The 25145-nt window shown below is 48.4% G+C and overlaps 2 protein-coding genes and 1 pseudogene across 11 annotated transcripts in view; all 3 read right to left on the bottom strand.

Moving 5' to 3' along the window:
• Nucleotides 1–25145, bottom strand: part of LOC147998478 (uncharacterized) — a 100476-nt gene that overhangs the window by 8700 nt on the left and 66631 nt on the right. The window contains exons 1-3 of one of the 9 annotated variants that reach the window (XR_015645471.1): nucleotides 9653–10054; nucleotides 8390–8565; nucleotides 3971–4068 (exon numbers count right to left, since the gene is read on the bottom strand). The exons of 1 other annotated variant lie outside the window; for it this stretch is intronic. Coding sequence is in view for 5 of the 8 variants with exons in the window: in XM_087598662.1 (XP_087454788.1) it covers nucleotides 3971–4012 (42 nt within the window). In the remaining 3 variants the exon portion in view is untranslated. Of the gene's footprint in view, nucleotides 1–1126; nucleotides 4069–5597; nucleotides 9110–9652; nucleotides 10781–25145 lie in introns of those variants that run through there. 7 more of the 9 variants (XM_087598662.1, XM_087598659.1, XR_015645469.1 and 4 more) reach the window with 7 other exon arrangements.
• Nucleotides 10351–14441, bottom strand: RT1-CE4 (RT1 class I, locus CE4). Of its 2 annotated transcripts, XM_087598053.1 has the most exons (9): nucleotides 14319–14441; nucleotides 14004–14221; nucleotides 13530–13799; nucleotides 13045–13320; nucleotides 11794–12069; nucleotides 11526–11666; nucleotides 11320–11349; nucleotides 11044–11091; nucleotides 10351–10910 (listed from the first exon to the last, which is right to left on the bottom strand). In XM_087598053.1, exons 1-9 carry the CDS (start codon nucleotides 14411–14413, stop codon nucleotides 10906–10908), a joined length of 1359 nt encoding a protein of 452 aa, XP_087454179.1. In that variant the 5' UTR covers nucleotides 14414–14441; the 3' UTR covers nucleotides 10351–10905.
• LOC224733l-3 (LOC224733l-3 pseudogene) lies at nucleotides 17570–17875 on the bottom strand (annotated as a pseudogene).

Consider the following 25145-nt stretch of genomic DNA (forward strand, 5'->3'; position numbering starts at 1 on the left):
TCTGCTGATCCTGATCCCTCCTGCTGACTCCTGCCAATTTGTCTGGGGTCTAGCTGTTTCTGCAAGGTCGTGCTACCACTGCTGCTATCTGGACACTAATGAACTGACCTGTGAACTGAACTGCTGATTTCCTGACAACACAGAGAACACTTGCTCCAAAGATCAACTCCTAAACAGGTCCATTTTCTCTGTATCCTATTACCCATTTTTTCCCACTACCTTTAGTGGGTTGTGGGCTTGAAGGGAGGTTAAAGCATTTAAGAGACCACATTAAAGTAGGGATGAGAAAAATATAACATTACACAGCCATCTCTGTGGAGCTGCTGTGCGAGGCAGGAGAGGAGGCGCTGGCACTATGGACAGCTCCTGTGAGACAGCTCTTGCGGTGGGATTTGACCAAGACTGTAGGCTGAGGCAGGAAAGGAGTCACCATTGTGAATAGCCTCTCCTGACAGCAGTAGGCTGAGGCAGGAAAGGCGATGCCCAACCATGGACAGCTCCTGTGATGGTGGCAGGCTGAGGAGATGTCAGGGCCTCTGCCTAATATTAGGAATGGAACAAGTTTTGACAGCTCCTGTCAGGGCATATTACTGCAGGCTGGGGCAGAAAGAAGCGATTTGCTGCACCTTTGATGGAATTTGCAGCTAACAGCTTCAGGTGTACAGAACTGATCATTGAAAATAAAATGCACATTTTACAAAGGGTGCCAAATGTGGGGCGATGCAGAATAGGCGGGTTTATTTCAATTACCTTAGAACAAAGGCAGGAAGAGGAGGAGTGGATACTTTGTTTCAAAAAGCCAACAGGGTGCTTACTGAGGCTGTTCTTGGGACGTGCCCTGTATGGTTTTTAGCAGCCATATTTTTTCTCCTTTTTCTCATTTTGTGCTATTTTGTTTATAAAAAGTTGAAAGGTTGGTGCTTATTCCTATTCAAGGATTGATAGGTTTCCTGCTCAAGTATTGGTGGGTTTTGTGGGAAGTTCAGGGGCTGGGGGTTGGGGGTGGTTCTTTGTTTTGTTTTTGCTTTTGCTTTCTGGGTTTTTTTTGTTTGTTTGTTTGTTTTGTTTTTTTATTTGTTCTGGGATTGGTAGGGTTTTTTTTTTTTTCTTTTTTCAGACGCACTACCTTTCTCAGAACTGGGCCCATGGGTTAGGATAAGAAGTCCTTCCTGGGCGCAGGCGGCTTTGCTGTGGTGCCATCTCTGTGGAGTTGCTGGGTGAGGCAGGAGAGGAGTTGCCCCCACAATGGACAGCTCCTGGGGGGCAGCTCCTGCTTCAGAAAAAAGCAGATGAGCCACCGTGGACTGTGATGTCTTCAGGCTGATGAGAGGCCTTGGTGCAGCCATTTTCACAAGAGACACAAATTTTGACAGTCCCTGTGAGGGCATCTTAAAGCTGAGGTGAGAAGGCAGGGCCTGGCACTAGTTTGACCGATTTTGCTGTGCACTGCTTAGGGACTACATGGTGTAGTTTGGAGCCGCTGGTGTTGGGAAAACTGGGAGAAGGGACTAGACTGTAGGAGAACTGTGGGAGGAACGGTTGGGAGAAATGTTTGAAGAGACGGGGCTGGAAACAGGCAGGAGAAAAGGAATGGATACTTTGTTTCAAAAAGCCAAAGTTGTGTTTTCTAAGGCTTTTCTTCGGCCATGCCCCACATGTATTTCCACGTCAGTTTTCGTTTCCACTCTCCATCATTTGGGGCTATGTTTATAAAACGGAGGAAAGATTTGACTGAGGAACTGGAATAAATACAGGAAGAAATGGAGAAGCTTGGGATTCAAAACATGGAGGGAAAAAGGAAAACAGGAGGGTTCCTCTCTCTCTTCTGAGAAGTAGCAGAGTTGGCTGTGCAACTGGAGAAACTAACAGAGGTAGAAAAGATTGAAAAATTTCAAACACAAGAAAAGGGAGAACCAATAGGCTCATTCCCAGTGACTGGAGCAGAGAGAGGGAGATTCCCCCAGTTAGAAAGAGAGGAAGAACCTGGGTTAGAGAGCAGTCAGGTCAAAGTGGAAAGCAGGAGGATGGTCAGAGGAGACTGCCATGTTTCGTGGACAGGTATAAACCCACAGCACCTTTTGAGGGCAGGCTGTCCTGGGTCACAGAATCCCAACAGCATTCCAAGTAGTTCCACCACAGCATATGCTGGCTAATGGAGACAATGCACCCACATGGTTATGACAATACAGCATGGGGTGCTGTACACATGATGGACCTAAGGCATTTTAAAGACACAATGGTGTCCTAAGGGATGCCCTTTTCCTATGTGAAACAAACTCTAAATATTTAGACTTAGAATTGAACTATTCCCCAAGACTGAGGAGGATTGGTAACAGCTGTAGCACAGGCTGGACCTCAGTGGTAATGGTTGCCATGATGGAGAGAAGAAGCCAGGAATGTGGAAGAGCACAGAGGAGGAGGGGAATTAACACAGCTCAGGTCCACTTGATCGGGGCTCTGCGCTGCTGTACAGGAACAGGGCAACTTGAGTATCCAATCTCAGAACAGTGCTCCTTAGCAGCTTTAAGGGCTGGGAACGGAGTGGAGGAGCCAGGACGGAAGTCCACATCACTTAGAAAAATTATGCAAGTCTCAGGGGAAGCCTTCACTGACTTTCTTTTTTCTTTTGCAAGGATTAGTTTCAGCTGTGCACAAAGCCACGTCAGACCCTGATTCCAGACAAGTGCTCTCTGAGACCTTAGCATCTCAAAAGTCTTCACCTGTGGCCAGCAGCTCTGCACGGTTACTCTGAGGCCCCTGGCTATTTCCAGTTCCCTGGGTGTAGCCTAGCGATGGAGGCCCACAGTCACTCAGCAGCTCGAGATGTTGGGAGGAAGTTGCCATGCGAGTAGACTGTGAATGGACACTTCCTGCATTGAGGTCAACAGCTAGTGCTGCGGTGTTGAGGCCAAGGCTTCCAAGTCCGCGCACCCGTCCGAGCGCCTGCCGGGGGCCAGTGCACTTTGTTTTGTCGCCTTCTTGGGCCGCCAGGGCAACTATGGCTGTCCTCATGCTGCACATTACATCAGGCAGACACTGGTTGCGGCTTACGAGAGGCCATAAACTTTGAACCCAGACAGGGCAGGGCTGTACACTCTATGTACAATGCATCCACACAATTAACTTACATCCGATTGATAAGGGTATTAACCACCCACGTAGATAAGATAAACCTGTCTACGAAATCCATCCCTGAAGAAATATTCATAACAACCTGTGTCTACATAGAGATGCGTGGCTAGGATCATTTACGTCTGCCTCCATGTCGCTTCTCCCTTTCTGCTCCCTTTCTTCTCCCCCAATGAGAGGCCTCACTTGATCTTGTGTCTGCCTTCACCTGGATACATGGCCAAGACCTGTAATGTTGGCAATCACGAGGCCTTCTCAGAAAAGAGAGAGCCAGGAGAAAGGATGTCGTGAAGACAGAGAGGTGAGTGGTGCATTTAACTCTTTTTCTTGTTCTTGGATTTCTGCAAGAATGGTGGTTTGTACTTGGACAAGAGAAGGCCAAATACAGACAGAGCTGCTAGGCCAGGTTGTGTCTCTTGTCATATACATGGCTCCCTTGACTGGTGTAGTCCAGTGAGGATCAAGTGGATCTCAAACAACTCATGTACAGCCTGCGGGTGTGCGATAAAAACTGTGGCCCTGATAAGGACCTTGGATAATAATCTCATCATTCTTAAGGTCCTAACATCATGGATTCTGCATGAATGAAAGGGACAGCCCACGTTCTCCTCAATCCATCTGTCTATGCAGTAGGAACGTTGCTGATCAGACAGAAAAGCACAAGACAGGAGCAACTTTTCCAGGCCGTGTCTTAAACTCTGTAAAATGTAACATTTTAGCAGATCGGCATCCCATAGGTGGACCATCAGCCACGGCTCTGAGACAACCATATCTCTGAGTTTTAGCATGGTTGGTATAATTTCCTGTCAGGAAAAAAATGCCAGGCAGACAGGGTAGTTACCTCCCTTTCACCAGGTGCTGAAGCCTCACAAGTGATTTTCATTGGCTCAAAGGACCACCCAAAGGAACATCACCAGCAAGGTGAATTCAATCGTTTTCCTGAAAAGAAAAAGAACACGTATTCTCAGGGAAGAGGTTATTCCCTGGATTTATTATCATTATCAATTTGTTTTACCAATCGCTCTGGCAGCCATCTGGCTGCATCATTTCCTTGAAAAAATACAGACTGACCTTATCCCCCAGGTTAGCACTGGCTCGGGTCCACACCATTTTTAATCTGAAGGATCTTTCCATTTCACCCAGGCAAACTGTTTTTGTGAATTAGGGTGCCAAAAGCGATCTGCAGCTCACTTTTTTTTATCACCATCCAATTTTAAAAAATTTAAAATAAGGGCATGGTTCACTATATTTCTGGGGATACCCTTCACAGGGTACAATTCTCCCTTTTTAAATTTTTTCATGGGGGCTGGAGAGATGGCTCAGCGGTTAAGAGCACCGACTGCTCTTCCAGAGATCCTGAGTTCAAATCCCAGCAATCACATGGTGGCTCACAACCATCTGTAAAGAGATCCGATGCCCTCTTCTGGTGTGTCTGAAGACAGCTACAGTGTACTTACATATAATAAATGAATAAATTTTAAAAAGAAAAAAACTTTTTTCAGTAGTGGTTTTTAAAGACAAATGTGCTCTCTCTACCATGCCTTGTCCTTGAAGGGGTACAGGGAATCCCTGTAAGATGTGCCATGTGTAACTGTGTACAGAATTCTTGAAAAGCCTTTGAGATATAACCTGGACCGTTATCAGTTTTAATTTGTTAGGGAAGCCCCAAGACAGAAAAGCAGTGTAATAGGTGGGCACTGACCTGTTTGCTGCCTTCCCCAGTTTGTAGGGTAGCAACAATGAACCCACTATAGGTATCTGTACAAACATGAATATATTGTAAATTACCAAATTCTGAGCAGTGTGTGGCATCCATTTGCCAGATTGTATTTGGTACCAAGCCTTTGGGATTGACTCTCAAGTGTGGAGTTGGGAGGTGAGTCTCACAGGAAGGACATTGTTTGACTCCCTGTCTGGCTTGTTCTCTGTAATATCAAACGTCAATCTTAATGTGTGAGCATTTAAATGATGGAAAGAATGAGCTGTCTGTGCCCGGTGAAGACTTTCAGGTACGCCAGGGGAGGCATTGGCTATGAACTTAGCGGCCCCATCTGCCACTTCCTTGCCTCAGGTCAAAGGTCCTGGCAGACCAGAATGGGCCCTAAGGTGTCCCAAGTAACACTTCTTGGTCCATTTTTGGATAAGTTTTTTGACAACTTAAAAACAAGGTGGCTGTTTCTGAGACATCGTATGTGTCCCACAGGTTCTAACAGAGTGTGGGATGGGCTAGGTAAGTGCTGTCCATATAAACATTCAAGGATTCCTCAGGAGAGGCAGAAAGGACTGCAGCACTGGCCTGTAGTTCAACCACTCAGGCAGAGGAGTTTTGAGTCTGGAATTTAACTATTTTCATCTTTAAAGTACAGGCTGCAATGCTGTTAGAGGATCCATCAGTAAACACACCAGTCAAGCCTCATCTAAAGGATCTTTACTAATAATTCAGGGGGATATAAGAGCATGTGACTTACGAAATTGAATTCGCCTGTCAGGTGGACGATGGTTGTCTAAACCTCCTGCCTGAGGCCCAGGCAACAGGCCCTGTGTCTGTGTCCTGTGAAAGCCAGTCGACCTGAGGTCGGGTGTGAGGCTGAATAACTTCTGCTGGCTCAATTCCAAAGTGTTTTCTAACGTTCTCTCTTCCTAAAATAACGAACTCTGATACAGCATCACAATAAGGTAATAAAACCTCCTTCGGGGAAGAAGGTAAATGAATCCACACCATAGGGTTACTCTGCCAAAAAAGGCCGGCTGGTGTCACAGTCAGCTTAAATGTGATGAGCACCAAAGGTTGATGATGATTTGTATGAGTGACAAATTGTGTGGCAATGGCGTCCTTGACCTTTTGCAGTGCCAAAGGTGCTGACTGAGAAATTGATCTTCAGGATTTAGGGTTAGGATCTCCTTTGAATACATCAAACAAGGGTTTTAATTCTCTGGCAGTTAAGTTTTAAATAAGGTCGAAGCCAATTAATATCACCCAACAATTTTTGGAAGTCATTAAGAGTATATGATTGATCCCTGCGAATGGGAGCCTTTTGATGAATTATCTTTGGTCCGTTCATTTGGAATCCCACGTAAGTGTAGGCTCCTGTAACTGAACCTTTCCTGGAGCTATTGGAAGCCATGAAGCTGCTAGCCCCTTTGTCAGCTGGGTAAGGCATTGTAAACCTGGTCCACCTTTGTGTCCTGCTATTAATATATCATCCATGTAATGGACAATATACATGCTTTTCAAGAACCTCTGATTGTTTGTATGGCCTTAGCAAGGTACTTTTGGCATAGGGTGGGAATATTGGCCATTCCTTGAGGGAAGGCTCTCCATTGCTAGCGCCTCATAGGTTCTTTAAAATTTATAGATGGTAGACTAAAGGCAAACCTTTTCTGATCATCAGGATATAAAGGAATTGTAAAAAAGCAATCTTTTAAATCAATTATTACTTTATAATAACTTAGAGGTACATCTATGGGAGAAGGCAGTGCAGGTTGGAGGGCACCCATGAGTACCATGGTAGCATTCACAGCTCTTGAATCTTGTAACAGCCTCCATTTGCCAGACTTTTTCTTAATAACAGAGATAGGAGTATTCCATGGAGAGTTACTCTCTCTAATATGTCCTGCTTCCAATTGTTCCTGCACTGATAATTGTGCTAATTGTAGTTTTTCAGAGGTTAAAGACCATTGATCGACCTGTATGGGCTCATCAGACTTCCAGATAATTGGATCAGCATACCCTTGGGGTGCAGGCAGGTCAATGGCCGAAATAAAAAATTTCCCAATCCGTTTTCATCCTTCTGGCCTGTAGCGCAGTTTTCTCGCTTTCCCAATTCTTTGCTGGGGCTATGTCCCTGGGCCAACATCTGAGCAGCAATCTCCTCATTAGGACGACACATTATAACTATCATCGGGGAAAGCAAGCCCCTCTCCCATGAATTCACAGGCAAATGAGGAATTACAAAAGGCTTAATGAGGCCTGAATTATTTTCCTTATCTCTCCAAGGAAGGTATTTTGAACTTTGTCTCGGGTTGATACTCTGACCAATCCCTCTCAAGTCAGTTATTGTCTCTACAATAGGCCAACAGGAGGGCCAATCTCCTTGTTTAATAACAGTCACATTGGCTCCTGTATCAATTGATCCTGTAAATAACTTTCCATCTAGCCAGAGTCTGAGGGAAGGTTTCCGAACAGTCATCTTCTGTACCCAGTAAATGTTTGATGATCCAAAACCCCCATCTCCTCTTTTGGGATGTTGTATTTTATTGTCAGTTTTCATTAGGGGAAGCAATATTAACTGAGCTATCCTCTCACCCTGGGGAACGGTTATAATACTGTCTACTGCTTTGGCCGTGACTTTTATTTCTCCTATACAATCATTGTCTATGACTCCAGGATAAATCTGCAGCCCTTTCATGGTCACGCTGCTTCTTCCTATAATCAATACAAACTGAGATGGCAATGGACCATAGATTCCAGTATTGAGAGCCTGTGCCCCCATCTCCAGGGTCAATACTGTGTGGGAGGGGGAACAGAGGTCCAGTCCCGCACTTCCTGGGGTTGATCTACTAAGTTTTGAAATGGATTTTTGGAGTTGGCTGGAACAAAGCTGACTGCCCCCCAAGCTTGTTTTGGGGCCGGGGCTGGCCCTTCCCTCCGTTTCCCTGATGATGTATTGTGTTCCCTTCAGCCTCTCTCTTTGATCTGCAGATATTGGCCCAATGTTTTCCTCATTTGCATTTTGGGCAGAGGCCAGGAGCAGGGAGATCAGATTGTTTCCTAATTGGATCTCCGGAACAATCCTTAGCATAATGTCCTGCCTTACCACATTTAAAACACCCCCGTTTATTTTCGTCTCTGTTGGTGATGAATTCTTTAACAGTCTGTCCACCAAAGGCTGCAGCCATAGCAAGACCCTGTTGATATGAGGGTCCGATGTCTGAACAGAGGCGGATGTAACCTGTCGAATCAGTCTTCTTTCTATAGCAACTGATAGCCGCCTGGCAGGCTGGATTGGCGTTTCCATAGGCCAATTGTTTCACAGGATCAACACCTGCCTCTGTACATCCAAACACACGACCTGCAGGAGTCCTGAGCCTGTGTACAAAGTCTGCAAAAGGCTCATCTGGTCCCTGTTTCGCCCCAGTAAGTGATGCTCCTGGATCCCCTTTTACAGGGAGTTTTCTCCAGGCCCCAGTGTCTGCAGCTTGAACTTGAGCGACAGCCCAGGACCACATTGCATCTGAGAATCATTAGTATCATAATTGCCTGATACAGTCAGCTCGTCAAAGGTCCATCCATCACCTGCCTGAGCATTTTTCTTGACAGTCTCTCTACAATGTTCAAAACATTCTGACTTCCAGAGAAGATGGTCGCCTCCTGTCAGTATGGCATGGACTAGTGTATTCCAGTCCCAGGAGTGAGCCAGTTTTCGGCCACTGATTCTAAAATGGCCAGAGTGTAAGGAGCAGAAGCACCATATTGGGCCACAGCAGCTTTTAATTCTTTGATAATTCTCAAGTCAAATCCCTGGTGATGTCTCCAAGGCTGTCCCTGAGCATCTACACTTTCTGTAACCGGGAAGGCTTCTAAGACATCTGTGCTTTCATTTTCATGGTTAGGATTCACACGCATCTTGCCTTTTGGTACGGATGGTCCAGGCTGCTGTGGAGGGCGAGTTGTTTCTGCTTTTAAGCTTGTATCTGTCACAGGCTCATCCCGTTTTTAATTTTTGTAGCTTGTTAATCACAGACTGATAAAGTTCCTCTAGCTTTATTTGTTGCTCAAGATAAGTGATTTTTGGTTTCAACTCTTGCTTGGGGTCAACAACCGCCATTACAGTAGGCACAGAGGCCTGATTATAAGGAGGTGGCAGAGATAATGGCAGAAGCCAATTGGGGTTGTGGTATTTGGCTTTCTCATCTTCTAAGGATTCCCAATTCACTTTTGCTGATTTTGGGTCATTTTCATTGTCGAGGTCAGACAGATCTTTAAGAGGAGGACATTTTTTAGGTCTCACATCTGGCTTGAGTCTAATATCAGATTTTTCTCTTTCATCATCTTGTGAACCTTTTTTCTGTCCTCAGGCACCCCGTGTCCCCCTTGTGCACCCTCATCCTCACTTTCTAGGGAAATTAGGTCGATTTACTCTTCTTTCCGTGTTTTGACCTTATTGGTCTTGGAGGAATCTTTCAGAATCTCCTCAGTTTGTGATGTCATAGCTATTACTGTCTCCTTTTTATCTATTAATTCTTTAAGTAGATTCCAATAAGAGAAAGCAGTCACAGGAACCTTTTCAGGCCCAAAAGTGTTATAGAAATCTTTAAGAGCATCTCCTACTCTATTCCAACTTATAATATCGATAGTTCCCTCTTGAGGAAACCATGAGCAAAGATCCTTAACAAAATCAAAATATTTAAATAAATCGTTGGTCTTTACCTTTCTCCTCACAGGTTTAATGCCCCTTTTAACTGTCTCCATAGACCTCATGTTGGCTTAATGCTTGTCCCATAATCAGACTCTATCACTCACCTTCGTTTTGGCTGCAGCAGGCTTCCCATGGCATGCGATGGTATTTCTACATACAACCCTGGCTACCTGAGTCTTCTTCCTCACGGAGCCCCCTCTACTATCCAGGCACCAGACGTTGGGCACCAAGCGTCCTAGCCCACGGGAACATCAACGGAGACCTTGGAGAGGGGAGTGGGAAAGGATGGGACAAGAGGCATGAGAAATGGAGATAAGAAATATTCTGAGCAAGTCTCAGGTAATCAAGCAAAAACCACTTGCTTATAGGCAGAAAAAAATCACACAACAGAAACTGGTAGTCAGGGTAACGATAAACAAACGTCACATCAGAAACCAACAGAATAAGTTTTGATTTCTCAGAAACTTCTTACCTACAATAAATTTCAATATCCTGAAATCTCTAACAATAGAGTGAAACTTACTCTTGTGTAGATGCAAGCTAGCAGAAGTCTCCAGTATTCTTGTCTGGTGGTAACCCCCATGTATGTTACTTGGAAACCAGGGTGCATGAAGTAGAAAACACCTAGCTCAGGCAAAGAAAGGCATAAGCAGGCCGGGTGGCCCCAGACAAGGTGGCGGAGCCAAGGCTGAGTCCATCAAAGATAAAAACTGACTGAGCACATCGGGGCATAGCCCTGTTCACACTCAGCTCCCACCGCCTCATCCTGTCCCACCAGATACACACAGCTTAGTGACACAGATTCTGGAAACTTCTCCATCTGCCATTTTTTTTTTCAAAAAAAAAAAAAAAAAACCAAGCCCAAAACAAAGAATTTCTAAACATTCCATCCAGTAATTAAAAAGCCATCCAGTCAGGGTTGGGGATTTAGCTCAGAGGTAGAGCGCTTGCCCTGGGTTCTATCCCCAGCTCCGGAAAAAAAAAAGAAAAGAAAAAAAAAAAAGCCATCCAGTCTTGGGTCAAGGATGTGAACAATCAAGTTCACACTCAGATTCTTATTCTCAGTGTGGAAGTGAGGAGCTGATGCTCAGGGTATCACGGAGTGACAGGATGCAGATGTCCTCACCACCCACCCCTAGGCTGGACCAGCAAGGTTGGCCTTGGTAGGGAACACAGGCAGTGCAGGGACAGGGTCCAGGTGTGCAGGGCGGGCTGGGCTCCACAGTTCGTCACACTGAAGCCACAGAATCACAAGAAACTTCAGACACTGGTGTCCAAAGAGAACTGAGGGCTCTGGATGTCACAGGAGAGACCTGAACACATCGTCTGTCACTCAGTCCACTGCAGGCAGCTGTCTTCATGCTAGAAAACAAGAGTCACAAACCATCACTGTGAAGACAACAGCCCAACAACCCTCCACTCCCAGAAGATTCTGGGAGTCCATGAAACCCAATCATGTCCACATTGACCCTCCCCAGTCAGACCCCAGAGTCACCTTCACAATCTGCGAGGGACACATCAGAGCTCTGGCAGCTGTCACTGCCTAGGGTAAAACAAAACACATGTATATTTATATACATACATATATATATACATATATATGTGTGTGTGTGTGTTTCTGTATAGTATATGCGTATGTATGCATTCATATCACGGTACAACTCAGGCCTCCAGAAGATTTCTATGGAGGAGCTACTATGGATTCCCAGAGCTCCCAACATCTCCAGCTTCACTCCAATACCCTCAGGGACAATCCTGCCCCCACACTAACCTGGAGCAGGGGTGTAGTCTCCTTTCCCACCTGTGAGAAGAAAAGCTGTGAGAGTTCAAGGAAGGTCTTGAGAGGAGGAAGTTTCCAGAACTGACAGAGGACCCAGTTGAGACAGCAGCAATGAGGGGTGTGACCATGTTTCCCATTCATTAGCAGAGCGCTCTTCTAAAGGAAGCTGAGGGGAAACGGACTCTGCCTGTTCCTACCTGTGTTTCTCTTCCTCCTCCTCCTCCTCACAACAGCCACCACAGCTCCAATCACGGCCACAGCCCCAATCATGGCCACAGCTCCAAGGAAAACATAAATAACATTGGTTTCCATGTTGGAGTCAGTGCCTGGAGGAGCCTCTGGGAAGGACAGGTACAGGAAATGAAGGTGGGGGTCATGACCCCAGCTCTCAGCACTGACCAGCTCAGGGTCTGCAGAAGGCTCCAGCTTTTCCTGACCCCAGCTCTGCACCCACACCCTCCTTACCCCATCTCTGGGTGAGAGGATCAGGCAGCCCCTCATGCTCCACATGGCATGTGTACTTCTGCTCCTCCCCAGAAGGCACCACCACAGCTGCCCACTTCTGGAAGGTTCCATCCCCTGCAGGCCTGGTCTCCACAAGCTCCATGTCCTGGGTCAGGTCCTCCCCATTCAACTGCCAGGTCAGGGTGATGTCAGCAGGGTAGAAGCCCAGAGCCCAGCACCTCAGGGTGACACCACCTTCAGGTCTGGGGTGAAGGGTCACATGTACCTTAGGGGGATCTGTGTGGAAGATTTAAGAAATCACACAGTTAACAAGACAAACTGAAATATACACAAGACATAGTAAAAACAATGACACTGACCTGTATGTCATCGACCTGTGTGACATTTCAACTGTCATCGACTACAGAGCTGCAGGGAGAGCTGGTCCCCTCAACACAGAACTGCACACTTTCCTGAGGGACTCAGAGGCTAAGAGGGAATCCACATGAGCCAGTGGGTCAACATGGCCGTCCTTATGTGATGTTGTATAGCATGAGATGGGTGGTCATAGAACAGAAGAGGGAATGGAAAATAATTGATTTAATATGTGTTTGCAGACAAACTCTGACTAGAAGCAAAATAATGCCTCCCAAAATAAGGAAAGAAAAAAGAAAGTAAGAAATAAGAAAAAGCGAGAAAAAAAGAAAAAGAAATTCCACAATTTATATTCCTCCAGGGTACCCCATAAGGGCTCATGGGACCATTCTCCACTGTAGGAATAGAGAGAAATGGGGTGTGGAAGAGAAGCAAACCCCACATCAGGGAGGGATCTGTGAGAATGTGTTCTATGGAAAGTTCTAGAAACTGGGGAGAACCAGCCTAGTGTAGTGGAGTCCATGTCTCCTATGAGGAAAAGAGACTTCTGGTCCTGAGGTGTAAGGGCTGACACACTCAGCAGGACAGGAGTCAGTGTCCTCAGAGAGTGGGTGTGGGCAGAGGACCTGGCCTGGGAGAGGCCATGGCTGACAGCAGGGAGCCCCTGCTGTTAAGTGGGGAAATTCTCTCCTTCCCTCCTGAGAGGGACTCAGAACTCTCCAGGGAGAAGGTTGGGCCCTGGGAGAGGCAGTGCAGTCACTGTGATGAGGGATCAGGAGACCCAGGGACACTGTCTCCCCTCTGAGACAGGGGCATCACCCAGCTGAGGGTTCCTACTTCCCCAGGACTGAGTCCCAGCGGGAGAGCAGAGGAGGAGAAGCCAGAGGCCCCCAGCACCTGAGCGCAGCAGTGTCTCCTTCCCGAGCTCCAGGTATTTGCGGAGCCACTCCAAGCACTCGACCTGCAGGTAGGTCCTCTTTCTCTCTCCAAAACCAGCCTGATCCCACTTGTTTCTGGTGATCCGTGCTGCTGTGTCCTTCACCATCCACGTTTTGAGGTCTTCGTTCAGGGCGATGTAATCGCGGCCGTCATAGGCGTACTGCATATACCCGCGGAGGAGGCTCCCGTCCGACCCCAACTCACAGCCATGCATCCTCTGGTAGGTGTGAGAGCCTGCGGGACCTCGTGGTCAGACCCGCCTCGCTGGGGCGACCGCATCCGCCCCTCCCACCTGCCCGGCCCCGCACGTCCGCGGACTCCTCCAAACTGAAAGGGAAACTGGCCCGGGTCGGTTCTGCTCCGAGCCTCGGATTTGGGACCAGGAGGTCTCCAGTCGTGTGGGGGAGTAGTCGGGTCGTGACCTCCGACCCGGGGTCACTCACCGCCCTCGCTCTGGTTATAGTAGCCTCGCAGGGTACTCAGGTCCACTCGGTAAACCTGCTCGTTTCTCTTGGCGATCTGTGTCTGCCTCTCCCAATACTCCGGCCCCTCCCGCTCCATCCACCGCGCCCGCGGCTCATATCTCGGATTCTCCGCGTCGCTATCGTAGCGCACGAACTCCGTGTCGTCCACGTAGCCGACAGAGATGAACCGGGGCTCCCCGAGGCCGGGCCGGGACACGGCGGTGTGGAAATACCGCAGCGAGTGTGAGCCTGGGGGCGGCGCGCGATGAGACCCGGACCTCCTCCCGGGAGCGCGGGAGGGAGCGCGGGCGGGGCGGGGAGCAGGGCGCGGGGCTCGGGACGCGGGTGGAGAAGGGGCGGGGGTCTGGTGTGAGACGCGGGGACCGGGCTTCCCCGGTGCGGTCCCCCCCCTACTCCCCGCAGAGGCCGTTTCCCTCCCGACCCCGCACTCACCCGCGCGGGTCTTGGTCGGGGTCAGGGCGGCCGCAACAAGCAGGAGCAGCGTGGGCGGCGCCATCGCCCCCATCTCAGATTCCGGACGCTTCTGAGTCCGGCGTGCTGCGCTGACATTACAACCAGTGCCTGGGGCGACGCTGATTGGTTCACAGGGTTCACGCCACCCAGTGGGAGTGAGAATTTCCAGAATCTCATCAGTATCCGGGCAGAAGGACCTGACACAGATTAGAAGCAGAAATGAAACTGGGAAGTTGGGGAATCCCCTGCCCCGCCCCTGACCTCACCGCCTGGCAACTAAGACTTTGCCTGAACCCTTTGCTGTGGGGCAGAGCGCTGTTTGTCATGGTGTCTCTGAGTTCTGACCCAGAAACTGCCTGAACACCAGGAGACGCATGCAGGCCTAACATTCTGTGTCTTCTCCTCCACCCTCCTCTTCCTTCTTCTCTTCAGAAGTCAGTCCCTGGAGTCTTCTAGAAGAAAAGTGACTTCCGGGAATACAATCACAACACAAGCCTTGTGCATGCAGTGGAGAGACGCTTCTCCTTTAAGAGGAGGCGCTGGCCTGCAAGCCCCACCCAGACCCCACAGAGACCAGGCTCTGTTCACCTGCATGGGCAGCCCACACTGCCAAGCCTGAGTGCAGGACACTCATCTGTAAAGAGATGACTTTGCCTCTTCCCTCAGGATCTGTCTTCTCAACCTCAGGTTTAGACCCAGACTCCTTGTGTTTATTCCCAGAAGATGCATCTGTGGCTCCAGGTGGGTGTGTTTTACAAGGATCTTCATTCTGAGTCCTGAGATTGTCCATGTGGACCTGGGTCTTGTCTCAGCACAGGAGACCCCGTTGTCCACAGGGAAGAGACCCCTGTGGAGACCACAGACAGCACAGTGCCCTGTGCTACACTGCACTTCCCTGTGTCCACACTTCCCCTGTGCAGCTGCTTTAGTGACTAAATCACAGTAGGAGGGGAACTGTAATTAACTATACCACAGAATAATGAGAGAGTGTGGGAGAAGTTATCAATCTGTGATCTCTCACTCCCTCTCTGACCTTCACTCACACTTAGGAGCTGAAGGGATGAGGGACATGAATGTGTGGAACACTGGATCTAATAACTGAGTTGGGGCCCCAGAGTTCCTCAGGCCTGAGCAGTGTGGACATTGGAGGAAAGATGATTCTCAGGCCAGAGAGCACACACTGGTGATGTGAGGTTTCATCCCTGATCAGTAGTGTGGGGAAAGATTAAATTTACACGTTTGTTCATTCTGTGGATCTCTCCAAATCACCGCCATAGAACTGAAGTGGAAAGAAGAGGAGAGATGGGTGGGGGCTCCTGAAGAGAGTCACCCATCACACAGAGCCACAAATGTGGGTGAGCACAGGTGTGCACTCCAGTCCCCTCCCCATGCAGGTCTCCACAGCAGCCCAGCAGCCTCACCAGGATTCGGCGGGTCCTGTTTCAGTGAACCACTCTTATTAGGTGCTGTGAGTGTTTTCCGTGGGAACTTGAAGCTCTTAGGTTCCATCCTGACTGACCTAAGGATGCGGTTGGGATAGGCAGCCCCACAGAAAGGATCTGTCTGTTACTTTTCTTCTTATTTATTCTGTTTTTTGAGACAAGGTCTGTCTGCACTGCTCTGGCTGTCCTGGATCTTACTATGTAAACCAAGCTGACCTTGACCTCCCAGAGATACATGGCCTTTGCATCCTGAGGGCTGGATGTCACAGTTTCCCTTTCATTGTTGTGAAGAAACACCATGACCAAGGCAACACTTCTAAAAAGAAACATTCAATAGTGGCTGGGTAACAGTTTCAGAGGTTTAGTCCATTATAACAGGAAACATGGCAGCTGCAGGCAGACATGGTGCTGAAGGAGCTGAGACTTCTACATCTTGATCCAAAGGCAGCCAGGAAGAGGCTCTCATTCCACACTGGGCAGAGCATGAGCACAGAGACCTCAAAGCCCTTCCTCTCAGTGACACACTTCCTCCAACATGTCCATGCCTACTCCCACAAGACCACACCTCCTAATAGTGCCACTCTTTGTGGGGCAAGGATCCAAACACATGAGCCTATGAGGACCATCTATTCAATCAACCACAATAGGATAGAAGGCCTGTGTCAGCACACTAGCTCTAGTTAGTTTTTATTACTGTGATAAGACACTATGGCCAAGGTATCTTATAAAAGAATATGTTTAATCTGTTCTCTAGTTTCAGAGGATTTGTGTCTATGATGGCAGAGGAGAGGTGTGGTGGGGGAACAGCTGAGAGCTCCCGACTTGATTTGCAAGTAACAGACTGAGACACTGGCAATAGTGAAAGTCGATTTTTAAAAAATTTATACATATAATATATGTAATATAAAATATTATTAAATATAATATATATAATTTATTCATGAAGTACACTGTACCTGTCTTCAGACACCATAGGAGGGAATCAGATCTCATTACAGAGGTTTGCGAGGCACCATGTGTTTGCTGGGATTTGAACTCAGGAGCAGTCGTTGCCCTTAACCACTGAGCCATCTCTCCAGCCCAGTGAAAGTCTTTTAAAACCTCAGTGCACACACCAGTGGCACACATCCTCCATCAAGGCCACACCTCCCAATCCTCTCTGAACATGGCCTCAGCTGGATTTGAAGGATTCATTCCCATGAGCCTGTGTGGCTGTTCTCATTCAAACCAGCACAGCAGTCACTGTGAAGTGTAAGAGGCCAGCAGGGTTCTGGAGATGTGTCCAGTGCAGGCTGAGGGAAATGCCCTCACACAGGGCACTCTGCTGAGTTGGGTGTCCCCCTTTGTCTCCGTCTCCTCCTGCTCAGCCCCTCTGTGTCTCTGTCCCTCAGGTCTCACCCCATCCGTGCCCAGCTCCCCTCCCTCCTGAGCTCTGCACTGACCCTGTCTCTTCCTTGGCCTCTGGTTTCTCTATGGTGTCAGCCAGCAGCTGTGAGGCAGCTGTGTGGTTCCTGAGGCAAACATTCCAATGGTGGCTGGGGAGAGGGCTCAGCAGCCAGGAGCACTTGTTGCTGGTGCAGAGGATCCAGGTTCAGTTCCCTCAGCACACGGTGGCTTCCACCGTCTGTGACTTCAGTTCCAAGGGATCAGTGGCTGTGCACCTACATGTTTATATGCACAAAGAGGACAGGTCATGAAAATAAAATATAAAAAAAATGATTTTAATCATCCTGCCTGTCTTTCCTCTACACATCGAGAGTGTGAGGCCAGGGGCGGAGGGCACAGTGCTGTTCAGACAACAGTGGACCACCAGCCAATGAAGAGAGCTCTGTAACAGGAAGTCTGAGATAGTTGAAATAGAGTGTATTGAAATGACAATTTATAGAACAGCATAAAATTAAATATACAGAAAATCTTTCACTGTATGGACCTGCTGTGCACAGAGGAACACGGCCTCATCCCAGGATGAAGACACAGTGTGTGCTGATCTTTGTAATTGAGCAGATGTCAGTTTTGATTCCCCATGAACAGGATAAATTCCACTCAGATGGTTGGATACTAATTTATAAGAGACCAGAACATCCAAACACCCAGAATGTTCCTCAGAGAAAGGTGTCCCCTTTCCCCATGTTCCCTCCCACTGCTGACCCTCCAGGTCTCACCTGTTGAAGATGGTAGAGAAGCGTCCCATTCTTGGCCAATAGCGCCACCTGGTGGAAGAAACAGAGAGGACGGAGTCTGAGCCCACGGAGCTGAGGGTAAAGGGGACCCAGGCTGGCTGAGCTGCCCCAGGACTTCCCTGCTGTCTGTGCTTCTCCAGGGTCTCAGGTCTCACGCTGCCCTGCTCTCATCACACTTACATCCAGAAGAACTTTACATGCTTTTCCAGCCGTGGGAAGAAAACGCCCTGTAAGAGGGGAGGCAGGAGGCAGAGCCCTGAGTGCTCAGAGGAGCTGCAAAGCCCCAGAGTAGGTGCAGAACTCTGACCTGGACTATGATGTTGATTGTTTGATGTCAGCTACATGGGGGGTTAACTAAAACCCCAAAATGGAGGGCAACATCTGTGAGGCGGTTTTGCTTAAGGTGAAGTGGGAAGATCAGTTTCTGATCCTTTCCTTTGATGGAGGAAGAGACACCTGTAATCCTGAGTATTTGAGTGGAGTCCCTCCCCGTTTCTAATCTGGCCACACCTTCTGCTGGAGGCCTCAGTGAAGACGTGGAAGGAATCACTTGCTCTTTGTCTCTTGCTCTTGCTCCTGCTCCAGCTCCTGCTGCTTCTGTGGGACAATCCTGCCTGCCTGTCCTTGCTCTGCATAATGACAGCAGACTTACATTTATTTATGAAGGCCTAGGCTTCATGCTGGGCCTGTCCCAGCTTCTCCTAACTCAGTTATCCCATTCACACCATCCTAAGTTCTGCCATGTGGCTGCTCACCTCTCCTCAGATTCACACATCCCGACCCCTCTGAGTCTGGGTGGTGACTCCCCCATGCTTCTCTCTTCCCAGAGTTCCTCACTCTGACCAGAATCCTGCCCTCAGCTCTCCTTGGCTATGGGACATAGGCTTTGTATCTCATTTTCAGAAGGTGCTTTAGGTAGGCAGGGTAGGACAGAGAGGATTCCTCACGCAGGACGCAATAACATTACATCAACATTGCCCCCGTTAGTCCTATAAAAGGCAAATCTTTTTCTGACATCATCAGCTATATACAGTGAGAACAAGGATAAAAACATAATTAGAAAGAGTTAACAATTATAAATTCTTCATTAAGAACTACTTGTATATATTTATTTATTTGATTAAGAGAAGTTAATTTTACAATTAAGAATTTTAATTAACCATTAATATTAAAAATATAAGAATTACGCTCATAACATCTGGTTCCTTTGTGGCATTTAATCCTAAAGAAACCTGGAACCCTTTCTTGGGCTGGGTCCCATCAAACTCAGCAGGTGTCCAGCTCAGTGAGGACAGGGTCACAAGGTGGGGAGCTCAAATCCCAGGTGACAGCGACAACAAAAGAAAGAGAAACTAACGCTCCGATGCGGGGACTGTGCAGGGGATATCCGGTTCCTTAGTGTGACCCTTGTTCAGTGTGACCCAGACAGCTTCGGGGACATTGGAAGCCACAGACCAGCAAGCAGTTCCTGCAGTCTGGAGGGACTTTTGGCACAGTCCAGTCCATCCCCAGGACCCTTGGGAGCTGCGATACCGCTCATAGCCGCCAGGCGGCAGCAGAACACACGAGTAGGGGCCTGTCCAGGTCTGCATCACCTAAGTGGCTGTGAGCTTTGAAAGCTGGGGAAGGCTCTTCATACTGAAGCAGCCAGGAATTTCCCCTTCAGCTCCAAATCCTCTGTTTTGCGGTTTTCACGGGTCCTTAGGATCTTCGGGCTGAAACACAGATTGCACCTCTGGCTCCTCCCCTGAACACACACACACACACACACCACACACACACACCACACACACACACCTGACACTTGGCATGCTGAGGTGAGGCAGGAGGATCCAGAATTCAAGTTCTGGACAGGAGAGATGACTCAGAGGTTGAGAGCACTAATTGCTTTTCCACAGGTCCTGAGTTGAATGCTCAGAAATCTGGCGCCCTCTTGTGGCGGGCAGGCATGTGTGCAGACAAAACGTGTACATAATAAATCTTAAAAAGAGAATTCAACTTCACCCTGAGTTACAAGACATAACAACACAAACAGCATAATTGGGCGAACACACAGGCTGCATAGACCAGTAACATCAGGGGCCACTCTGTAGGGGGAGTCGTGTCGATTTTTGCCTTCCATTGCTGAATCTCCAAGACCAGTGTATAAATCTGGTGCAGGGGACCATAGAGCCCTGCAGTAGGGTTGGTAGGTGTTCCTCCATGCGGTAATGTCCCCCAATATTGTTCAAGGACCTCTTTCTTTAACGAAATTTTATTTCTCTCCTTTTCTTTTTCGTTCTTTTAAAAAATATATTTCTATAAGGGTATTTTGCCTCCATATGTGTCTGTTATGCCACGTGCATGGAGCACCCCAGGCGGCCAGCAGAGGGCGCTCTATCCCCTCTGAGGCTGGAGTTACAAGTCGGTGAGAGCTGGGAACTGAACCCAGGTCCTGTGGATCAGAAAGAAGCATTCTTCACCTCTGAACAACCTCTCCAGCTCCATAATTTACTCAGCATATTTTTATGCCTTGGCTCTGTGATACTTTTCTCTGCAGCACAGGGCCGCACTCAGGCCTGAGCCACCCAACTCCCCTGCAGAGACGGTCTGTACAGGAGAAGCCCTGGGTTCCTCAGGGTCACAGAGTCCAAGAGAAGGAGTTTCCCAATCTGTCCCCACAGTGTTCAGTCTGATGTCCTCCAGCACCAAGCAAGGATTGGTAACATAACTCACACAAGGATCCTTCCAGATGCCCTGTGTGGGCTTAGATTTTTCAAAACCTACTTTAATAAGCTTACTTAAATGTCTTAACCTCTCCTCTAGCCCACCACCCACCAGAGGTAGAAGAGAGGAAAGGGTAACAGGGCAAAGGAAGATGGGCACCTGTCCTGAAATAGTTCTTGGGGGTGAATCCAATCTGCGTCATCAGGATAGCAGCACTGAGCTCACACGGGTCAGCATTGGCAGTTCAATCCAGAAGTAACTTTGAGGTTCTACCCATAGTCCTGAGTCTGCAGAAGCAGGAAGAAGCTGCCGGGACACCACCAGAAGTACTTTGGTTTGTTTCTCTCTACAAAGTCATGACAAATGATCAGGGAAGAAGGCATCAGCGTCGTCAGGGAAGAGCGGCTTCAGCAAATCCCAACGAAGACCCACAAAGAGTGGCAAGGGGAACCCAAGCCACACAGTGTCGTCCGTGGTCTGTTGAGTTATATCTAGACCCTTTCCCAACACCATGAGTTCTCTAGAGGACATCTCTCAAGCTCTAACAAGACACCCCATGCCCCTCTTCCAGGCAGCTTCCAGAAAAACACCACGTGTCTGCTTCAGCAAAAACATCCCCTCATGAGACAGTTTCCAGGAAAAACATCAAAGGACACAACCGAGTCTCCAAAGAAACCAGAAATTTCCACTTCAGGCCTGGTTCTCCTAGATTAGGTCCTCAGATCAGTTGGCTGTGCTGACAAAGTGTTCTTTCTTTCTTTTTTCTTTTTTAAAGATTTATTTATTTATTCTGTATGAGTACACTGTAGCTGTCTTCAGACACACAGAAGAGGGCATCAGATAGCATTACAGATGGTTGTGAGCCACCATGTGGTTGCTGGGAATTGAACTCAGGACCTCTGGAAGAGCAGTCAGTGCTCTTAACCACTGAGCCATCTCTCCAGCCCACCAAAGTGTTTCTTGTACTCCATCCATGTCTGTTGTTAATAGGTAGGCTCCAATTCCATCTTTAGCCCAAAGTTTTAGTACAAGGCCTTTGAAATAACAGAAAACCCTTGTCTGCTGACTGTGTTTCAAACATTGGGAATGTGGTTCAGGGACTAGAGTGCCCCCCTTGTACACCGCAGGTCCCAGGTTCAATTCCTCAACACCTCCAAAAACAGAGCAGGGGCACCCAGGCCGGGATGGTGAGGTGACCCATGTGGCAGGGCTTGCCACCAAGTCCGACCACCTGAGTTCAGTCCCCCAGAACCCACATGGAAAGAGAGAACTGGCTCCCCAAGGCTGTCTTCTGACTCCCTCCACCCCTCAACACACACCACCACTGGGGATTGCCCTGATTCACACACCACGCACACACACACACACACACACACACACACACACAGCAATAGTGTAAACACATAGCACATAAAATAGTTGAAAATGCCCGTGTTTGTCCTTGCACAGGTTGCCCTTTAACCCTTCTGTCACCTTCTCATCACAACGTGGGTTTTGGACACAGGAAAATTCCCCACTGGAAAGTGTGGAGGCAAATAGGACACAACTTATACACGTGTGTTTCTGTGTCCTTTAACAGGAAACAGTTGTGGTATAATTAATAGAGCTGACAACTGGTGCCAGCAAGTTCCCACTCCATGCAGATTCGCGAGCTCTAGCTGTTCCTCTGTCAGCCGCTTTCACACACTGTCCCCTTGGCGGGTTGTTACCACGCCTGACACACACATCCCATTCCTCGGTCCGTGCTAGGGCGGCCCCACGCCACGCTACCCCAAGCATTCCATAGCCTAGCACAGCTTCCTGTCAGGGACTCTGCTCACTCTCCCAACAACCCAGTGAGATCACGACTCAACAGACTGCAACCCAACACCCAGGTTTATGTGTTAAATACTCAGTGTGCAATGCATCCACACAGTTAACTCACATCCAATTGATAAGGATACAAACCGCCCATGTAGGCAAGATAAATTTGCCTATAGAAATCCATCCCTAAAGAAATATTCATAACAACCTGTGTCTACATAGAGATGCGTAGTGAGGATCATTTATGTCTGCCTCCATGTTGCTTCTCCCTTTCTGCTCCCCACTCTCCTAAAACCTGTTCCCGACTCCCTTTCTTCTCGCCCAATGACAGGCCTCATTTGATCTTGTGTCTGCCTTCACCTGCATCAGGACATCAACCTACATGAAACCATCATGGTTCCTTTTATTGTACTGATTTAATAGTTGTGTGTAGGGCTGTGCGCGTCATGACGCCCACATGAGGCTCAGGAGATAACTTAGGGGACTCAGGTCTCTCCATTCACCATGTGGCTTCCCTGGATCAAAATCAGGGAGCAGAGCTTGGTGCCAAGCACCTTTACACTCTGAGCCCCCTCGATGGTCCCCTTGCAGACCATTGGAAAGTTCCTTCCTTCCTGGGCTTGGCACATACAAGAGATGCCCACCATGACATTAGAAAAAGCATTTACTGGCCAGATAGGTACCAGCATTGCCTTGGGTGACTCTGGAGAACCAAGCCTTCCGGCCCAGGCCCCACCTGTGGCAGCGTCAGCCAGCTATGGCTGGGAGAGGCCAAAGCCTCAATCCAGACTCCATTTTAGAGAACTTGAACTCAGGCAAACTAACAGGCTGGTGCCTAGCATTAGTTTCCAGGTTACCTCCCAACAAAACTGGAGCCCAGCTCCAGTCCCTAGGCAACCCCCATCAGGACCTGTGTCTCCAGGTTACACCCCCGACAAACCTGCATCCCCGGTTACAAGCCCATCCCCTGTACAACCACCACCAATGCAGAGGGAAGCAGAAGTTAAGTTTATGACTCCCAGCACCAGCCAATGATGTCAAAGGCCGTAGTAACTTCCTAATTAGATGCTTGCACACTCCCCCCACACTTACTGCTTACTTATTGGGGATACAGTGAGCCCCAATAGATATTTGGGGCTCCTCATCACCAAAACTGTCCTGCATGATTCAGTGCACTGGCCTGAGCTGGTTCAAAGGAAAAAGCCCTATGTGATTACCTCAGATCAGCTGTCGGGATTTGGGGATCTCTAACATTTCCCTGGCACCACACCCGGAAGACCCCATATTTGCACTGAGAGCTTGGGTGTCACTGTATAAGTTACTGTGGTCCTTCGGATAAGACGACCCCCGTGTTCTTTGTCCTTTGAATACTTGGTTCCCAGTTGGTGCTGTTTGGGGAAGCTTAGGAGGAGGGGCCATGCTGGAGGAAGGATGTCACTGGGGCAGCGGTTGAGATGTGAGCTCTCACACAGTCCTGCTCCCACGCCTGGTGCTTGCCCTCATGATGTTGAGGGATTCTTAACTCTGTGGGACCCTAATCCCCAGATGAACCTTCTACAACTTTCCTTGGACATGGTGTTTTTTTTTTTTACTGAGTTTTTTTTTTTTTCTGGGGCTGGGGACCGAACCCAGGGCCTAGCGCTTGCTAGGCAAGCGCTCTACCACTGAGCCAAATCCCCAACCCCAGATATGGTGTTTTTATCTCAGCAACAGGAAAGGAACCAATATAGTTCCATTTTCCATCACTGTGGCTTAATATCTGACAAGACACAGTTCAGGGAGGAAGGGTTTGTCCTGGCTTATTGTAGTCCCTAACGCTAAATCCGTCAAAGTGGCAGCAGGCCCTTCCTTCCAGTTCCAGCTTACGGGCAACCTCAGTAAAATGTCCCACAGGAGCTGTCCAAAATGGAGGAAATCCTGTTAACATGGCAGCTGCATGATGTCTCCTCAGCCTGCAGCCATCGCAGGAGCTGTCCCTGGTGGCCATACCTTCTTTCCAGCTTTCAGCCTGCATCCTTACACTGTGAGAGCTGTCCACGGTGGTGACACCTCCCCTTACCCAGCAGCCACCACAGAAATGGCACCTCAGCAAAAGTCAGCTAATCTGGGAAGGACGTCCCACTCTAACCCATGGGCCCGATGCCAGGGACAATCGCACCGTTGACAGAGTTCTCTCTCTCTCTCTCTCTCTCTCTCTCTCTCTCTCTCTCCCCCTCCCCTCTCTCTCAGCTTGGAAAAGCCTCTATGGAAGGACCAGGTAAGTGATGGAGATTTCCTCTTTGGGTTTGCAGGAACCTCAGAGAAGCATCAGGTAGGACACAGGGAATCTAGGAAAGAGAGCTCAGGAGCCCACTTGCCTTTGGAGGAGGCCAAGAGAAGGGTAGAGCAGCTTAGAAGAATGACAGACAGAAAGAGATTTCTGAAGAGCTGGAGTTTAGTGTAGCATCAGGCTTGTTAAATAGATATTTCGTACATAGTCAAGAAAATAAAGTTTCCTTGCTGAGCTGTCAGGTTTTTACCTCAGCTTCTGCCTCCCGTGTCTTCAGTGCTCTGAATATGAGATGATTTAGATGGTCACAGGACTCTGAGGGGGACTTGGTCTCCTGCAATATGGAGCCACCCAAAGGCAGAGCAGCCACAGGCCTGCGAACAAGATTTTAAGACATGGGGAATACCGCATCCTGCAGGTCCAAGTTGGAGCTGCAAGACCCAGGTCCACTGAGCTGGGCATGGATATTAAGAGACTTAAGGGAGTTAACTCCAGAACACAAGTTGCTGAACGATAAGAGAGTCTAGGAGTACAAAAGTTTCAGGGGGCGGTGCCCAGGTTACAGGAGAGAGAAGCATCGCTGTTCACTAAGTGGAAACTTCTTTTTTTTTTAATAATTTTTTTGATTTATTTATTATACAGAATATCAGAAACACCAGAAGAGGGAATCAGATCCCATTACAGATGGTTGTGAGCCACCATGTGGTTGCTGGGAATTGAA

This window comes from Rattus norvegicus, chromosome 20 (genome assembly GCF_021556685.1).
Source record: "Rattus norvegicus strain SHRSP/BbbUtx chromosome 20, alternate assembly SHRSP_T2T, whole genome shotgun sequence".
Lineage (NCBI taxonomy): Eukaryota > Metazoa > Chordata > Mammalia > Rodentia > Muridae > Rattus > Rattus norvegicus.

What these genes read in the sequence shown, in the direction of transcription:
- RT1-CE4 (XM_087598053.1), bottom strand. Translation starts at nt 14,413, where the DNA reads ATGTTAGGCCTGCATGCGTCTCCTGGTGTTCAGGCAGTTTCTGGGTCA. An exon ending in CCCGACCAAGACCCGCGCGG is followed by an intron (nt 13,800 to 14,003) that starts GTGAGTGCGGGG and finishes CGCCGCCCCCAG; the next exon opens with GCTCACACTCGCTGCGGTAT. An exon ending in GAGGAGGAAGAGAAACACAG is followed by an intron (nt 11,350 to 11,525) that starts GTAGGAACAGGC and finishes TTCTTCTCACAG; the next exon opens with GTGGGAAAGGAGACTACACC.